The following is a 6,520-nucleotide window of genomic DNA, read 5'->3' on the forward strand; positions in this document are numbered from 1 at the left end:
AATGCTTAACCACTGAGGACCCAAAGGAATTTGCTAGCAACAACTGATACAACTATACCATCATCTACAACCATTACCTGATCTTCACTCCCCTACACTCAGAGAGCAATCACAACAATAATAGATGCACTTGTCTGGAAGATGAAATGAACATACTGTATTCTTAGGCATGGGTGAATATGTGGAATGATGAGGAAATTGCAGCCCTCCAAACATTCTTTGGTTCCAAATCTAAACAGACCCATTCACTGTGAATGGTCAGGGATGATGAAAGATGTAGGCTAACATCTGGAGGGCCACAGATTCCGATTCAGAAACAGTGGGCTTGGGAAAGCACATGTCAAAACTCTACTCACCTATCCACCCACTAGAAATATTTGCAAGGCCAACAACAGTGACTTTAGTGATCATTGTTGCACTCACATTAAGGGTGTACACACACATCTATTTATTCACATGAATAATTTCAAGATCAATGTATATCCAAACAGTATACGTATGAGTAATAGTAATCAAATCCATATTTGCACATTTATTCTCCAATGGTAAAGGTAAAGGTTCCCCTTGACAATTTTTGTCCAGTCGTGTTCGACTCTAGGGGGCGGTGCTCATCCCCGTTTCCAAGCCACAGAGCCAGCGTTCTGTCCGAAGACAATCTTCCGTGGTCACATGGCCAGTGCGACTTAGACACGGAACGCTGTTACCTTCCCACCAAGGTGGTCCCTATTTATCTACTTGCATTTGCATGCTTTCGAACCGCTAGGTTGGCAGGAGCTGGGACAAGCGACGGGAGCTCACTCCGAGCTCACTCCATCGCGTGGATTCGATCTTACGACTGCTGGTCTTCTGACCCTGCAGCACAGGCTTCTGCGGTTTAGCCCGCAGCGCCACCACGTCCATTCTCCAATGTGAAAACTATAATTCATACATGCAAATTGCACAATAGTTGCAGGAAGGCTACAAAGCCAAGACACCAAGATATCTTGTTAGCTAAACAAATGAGCTAAACTCATGAAAAGAGAAGACTCCTTGGAAAAGACCTTGATGTTGGGAAAGTGTGAAGGCAAGAGGAGAGGGGGACGACAGAGGATGAGATAGTTGGACAGTGTCATTGAAGCAACCAACATGAATTTGACCCAACTCTGGGAGGCAGTGGAAGATAGGAGGGCCTGGCGTGCTCTGGTCCATGGGGTAACGAAGAGTTGGCCACGGCTAAACAACGACGAAACAAATTAGTTGGGAATATGATAGATGCTCCTTCCTTATATACCACTTGATTTTAGCCCACCAACACCGTCCTCTGCAACTACAGAGAATACAAGGCAACTGCACACCTATGCCAGCATATGCCCCGTAAATTATACTATGGAAGTTTTGACACTAGCAGCCCCAAATATTCTTAATGTTGCCCATTACTAGGCAAAAATTATGTATTTAACAACAGCATTAGAACTGCAGAGCTGGAAAGGACCCTCTGGATCATCAAGTCCAGCTCCTGTCAAGGAAGCAGAGAGGGAAATTGAACTCCAAACCTCTGGCTCTGTAGCCAGATTCTGAATCCAGCATTCCAATTTATTGGTCATTTATTGGTTGATTGTACTATAGTGCTTCTGACATGAACAAAGACAGACTTCAGCCCAGCCAGGTATATGTGTGTATGGTACACATACACCAGAATCCTACTGTAGTTTTTTAGTGACATAAGTAAATTACAGCAGCTAATTGCTATTGATTAAAAGTCACTACTTGCATTCCTAGGTGCATGCTGGTATAAATCCACAATTGATTCAGCTACTGTATTTGAAAAATGCAACATCCCTCAAATGAAATGACAGACATGAGGGAAAGGTATCCAGACAACACATAAATAGGGAGTAACATCTATGGATTTGTGAACTAAAGGCCAGGCTGTACAGAAATGCCTTTCAAAAGGCCATATTACAAATTCATTAATGGAGGTGCTCCTTTGTATCATTCATATTCCTAAATAAGATGGGGATGTGGGATGGATTTTCATGCCATTGTTTTGCACTGATGCACATGAACAGATGTTATATCATGGAAAAATTGGTTAGTTTTATAGTATTTAAATCAAGATAGGACCTTCTTGAAGCAATATTGCATGATTTATGTTATTATTTGAGATGTATGAACAGTCTAAATATGTGACTGCTTCTCCATATATACCAATTTTTAGTCTCTCTGTCTCTCTCACACACAGTCACAAACGATGTCCTTGGGGTTCCAACAGCCATAGCTAGAAGCTTCTGAGAAATCATGATCAGTACATGAAATAAATGACCTTCCTCTGTTATTCATGCCAAAACCCAGCTAACCAGGGGTACATTATTAGGATATGGAGGTCTAATACAGCTATTGCGTAGTAGAAGGGCCTACCTTCTTTTTGTCAGCCTAACTTTTGAGGAGAGAAGGGTGCACTTAACAGTGATTCTTAACCTTTGGTTACTCAGGTGTTTTGGACTGCAACTCCCAGAAGCCTTCGCCATGAGCTGTGCTGGCTGGGGTTTCTGGGAGTTGCAGTTCGAAAACACCCGAGTAACCCAAGGTTAAGAACCATTGCACTAGCACATTTTACTTGTTCTTGCTAGAGGGCTTACTTCTCTTTGCCAGCCTTGGAAATTTGAGACTTGTGAGGAAGAATGAAAGGCCTATCCAGGCCGCATCCTGTTTCTGCAGAGGCCAACCGGATGCTCATGGGAAACCCAAAGGCTAGGTATGAAGCCAGAGCTCCCAAGCCACTGGTATTCTGAGGCAGGCTACCTCCAGCAAAGGAGCTGATTTAATAGTTACGACTGCTCTGCCCTTCTTCCAAGGCACCTATTTAACTTTTCTCTTGTCTGCTTCCTCTTCCCTAAACCCCTTTGAGATGGGTCAGGCTGAAAATGGGTAACTGTCCGAGGGCTCACTGAGGACTTGAACTTTGATCTCTCAAGTCCCAGTCCAGCACTCTAAACCCTTAGGATTACTTCTTCGGCTATTACACTTCGCCAGGCCAAGCCTTATCCAACATGGACTCAAGTAGGCCTCTTTCGGGCCTGAGACCAGGCGGCTTCATGGAGCGCCCGCCACACACAGCCACACGGCAGGCCTGGGGACGAGGCTGAGGGGAAATCCTTTCGCGCTCTTCTCCACACCACCCGGGGGGGGGGGGGGGACGCCCGCTTCGCGCTTACCAGGGCTGCCTTGCTCCCGCATGGCCACATAGGCGTCGTACACCTCCCGCTTGACATAGTTGAGGAAGCCGTCCTTCCGGGCGAACTTGCAGACGAAGTTCTGGTCATAGAGGCAGTCGAGGAGGAAGCAGCTCTGGATGGAGTCCGGGTCGCCGCCGGGGACCTGCTCCACCAGGGCCAGGTTGCAGGGCGGCTTCTTGCAACAGGACCTCACGCAGTCCCGCGCGCTTTCCGCCGGCGGAGAGCCCAGGAAAGTGGCGCCGTTCTGCACCGAGGCGTCCGTGTCCAGCACGAATTCGGGCAAGCCGGTGGTAAAATGGGACAAGCAGGTCGCGCCGAAGGAGTCGCCGTCGCCTTGCGCCTCTTCCTGCCCGAGGATCTGCGCAGCAAGGAACAGGAGTGCCCACAGCCCGCCTTGGAGCGACCCGCCTTTATTGCTAGCCATTTTAAGCGCGCAAGTGGGGTTCGCTTTCTCCAAGCCCGAGAAAGTTTCCCGAGGGGGCCAATTACTCTTAGGGGTTTAAACGGGGTGAGGGGGGAGAGAGACGCAAAGCGGGAGTGAGGAAACTTGGTTTCTCACTGTGGTTTGTTCCTGTAAATCTCCTTAATTCTCCGAGGAGGAGAAGCGCAAACAAAAATGCGGAAGGACGATCGCTCGGAGCAACAACTTCTGTCCAGTTGTTACCTTTTTACCTAAGTCCTTTGGATGGTAAAACCCCGGGATCTTCTTTGTGAACGAATTTTAAATCTTCTTTCCAGGGACCCGATCACCGGATCGCTTGTCTTTCCCCCAGCTTAGTTCCCAAATGGTGCATCGGTGGGGGGGGGCGCTTCCTTTGGGTACCCCGCGTCCACCTCGATCCTTCTGCCTCGCCGAGAGTTAAGGCGGGTGGCTGGGAAGGTCACGTACGAAGCGGGAGCGTTTCTCTCACGCAGCACAGGCGGCTGACTATTCCTGCGGTTTCTCTCTTCTCCCTCTGGAGCCGTCCTCTTGCTTGCTCTCGGGGCCGGCTAGCCTCGGTGCCTTCGCTACCTGTGGTGGAGTTTCAGGTGAAACTGACTCATCGGCTAGCCTGCGCCCGGAGAGGGTGTGCTTCCCAAACACAGATCGGCCTTTAACTCCTTCCTAGCTGCCCGGAGTTCAGGTGTGCCCTTAAAAAGCACTCAAGAAGTAGACAAAAGACTCCAGGTGACAGGAAGTGAAATCCAACTCCCGGGACGCAACGCCCTGCCTTCTCCTATTTACTAAAGAACAGACAAGAGAGAAAGAGGTGGGGTGGGGTGGAGGGTTTTCTCTAAGACAGAGAAATAGAGCCACATCGGAAAAAGAGCTTTCATGGCTGGGAAAGGAACTACAGCAGAGAATGCTGTCCCTTTACCTCCCTTCCATCAAAATCAAATATATTTCCATTGGTTTCTATTAGTGCATATTTCTCTAAACACCTGTTCGTTTCAGTGTAACAGAAAGACCAGGAAGTCTTCTGGTGGCCTTAACACTAAATAAAATTAATTGTTTTTGTTTATTGAAAGTTGGCACAGGACTCCATTTTTTCCCTCCAAAAATATCTTGCCCTCAAAACTAAATTTGCCAATCTCCAAAAATCTGCAAGAGTTACCTGTGTTTTAAGCAAGGATGAGATTATTTGTTTCATCTTATTGCCACAATTGTTACACTGTTTTGAAATTAAAATGCAAACAACAACTTACACGACACTCCAGCTTTATCACAGAACAATGGAACATTTGTTGTTATTGCATGAGAGTGCAATGATGTTACTGTGCTGGCAGAACAAATCAACATTCCACAAGGCATATATATCTGTGAAGATTTTCAGCCATCCAGGTGAGGTTCTCTGCAAGTTGAGTCTGAATAGGCTCCTTAGATGGACAAAGGGGGGGGGGGTGGAGAGTGAAGATCCCACTCTCAAACCCCTCTCTCAAACCACCTACAGTATCTTCTTGGTCCAAAATGAGTACATCTTGGTCCTCAAAGGAGTGTTCTTTGTCCTTCAAATGAAGGAACACTGATGATTGTAGTCCTGAGCCATTGTCCCTCCTGTGCTGGACCATTCTCCTGTTTATTGCTTGTTTGGTTTCTCCAATGTGGAGCTCCGGACACTCGTCTTTGCCTTGGACCACATATACTATATTGCTCCTGTTGTGCTTTGGTGTCTGGTCTTTTGGGTGGATGAGTCTCTGCCTTAGTGTGTGTGGATTTGAAGTGCAGGGGTATGTGGTGTTTACCAAAAATCTTTTTGAGCTTGTGAGACACACCCACCATGTAAGGAATGACCAGGTTTTTCCTTTGGGCTCTGGGTCTCAGATTGTTCCATTGTCCCATTAACAATGGGTTAACAACCCATGAAGATGGGTGGGGAAGGACTACAGAAGTGGGATTTTCGATCACCCTCCCACTGTCCTTTGTCATTCTAACAAGCCTATTCAGACTAAGGGGAAGTAGAACCAACTTGAAGGATATATCAGGGGTATATCTCCTCAGACTGAAGAAGCTACTGTACTTGGATGAGTAGCAAAACATTTCAACCTAATAAGAAAGAAGTCCAGGTGCCATTACTCATCTTCCAAATTCTACAAGGCAATTCTAAAAATGGGGACAGCCCAAACAAAATGTTTGGAAATGGCCTGATATAGATGGACAATGTTGTGCTTGTGTTGCCAGCAATAAAAAGGGAAACAAGTTTTACATATCAAAAGGCAGGCAGCCTGAATATTGACAACAATGATAGCAATAAAGATGGTGTACAGGATACCCTCCTCTGCACACTACCTCATGCTTTTCAAAAAAACAGCCCTGACAATTGCTTTTTATTTGGGTGAGAAGTGTTTAACTGATAAAAAGAGAAGTCAGGTTCTGGGATTTCCCCTGCTTGAAGTTTCTTTGTGAATGGTAGTTTATTTCATTTCTTCCTCCTAGTCAGGAACCCAATATATCTTACAAAATTGTGGGGGGAGATTGAGGTTAGTTTGTTTGTTTGTTTGTTTGTTTGTTTGTTTGTTTGTTTGTTTTATATCCCGCCTATCTGATTGGGTCAGGACCACTCTAGGCGGGCTAGTTAGTTAGTTAAAATATATTTACTCTGCCTTTCTCCTTAAAAAGGACCCAAAGTGGCTAACATCAATTGAAAGACAATCTTTAAAGATAAAAAACAATGAGTATACAAAGGTGGGGTACATCATTAAAATATTAGTATTTAAAGCTAAAAACAGTGAATACAGAAAGGCAGCTCACATCCTTAAAAGGCAATATTTAAAAGCTGAATACACTAATTATTGACATATTAAAAAGGAACAAACAAATACCACTC

The 6,520-nt window shown here is 45.7% G+C and overlaps 1 protein-coding gene across 1 annotated transcript in view; it reads right to left on the reverse strand.

The window, feature by feature from the left end:
* SPINT1 (serine peptidase inhibitor, Kunitz type 1) overlaps positions 1-3,732 on the reverse strand; it is a 41,886-nt gene extending 38,154 nt beyond the window's left edge. Inside the window, exon 1 of the mRNA XM_020795770.3 lies at positions 3,195-3,732. Coding sequence (XP_020651429.2) covers positions 3,195-3,639 — 445 coding nt within the window. The 5' untranslated portion in view covers positions 3,640-3,732. The remainder of the gene's footprint in view (positions 1-3,194) is intronic.
* Positions 3,733-6,520: the final 2,788 nt, after the last annotated feature.

This window comes from Pogona vitticeps, chromosome 1, assembly GCF_051106095.1.
Source record: "Pogona vitticeps strain Pit_001003342236 chromosome 1, PviZW2.1, whole genome shotgun sequence".
NCBI classification, from domain to species: domain Eukaryota; kingdom Metazoa; phylum Chordata; class Lepidosauria; order Squamata; family Agamidae; genus Pogona; species Pogona vitticeps.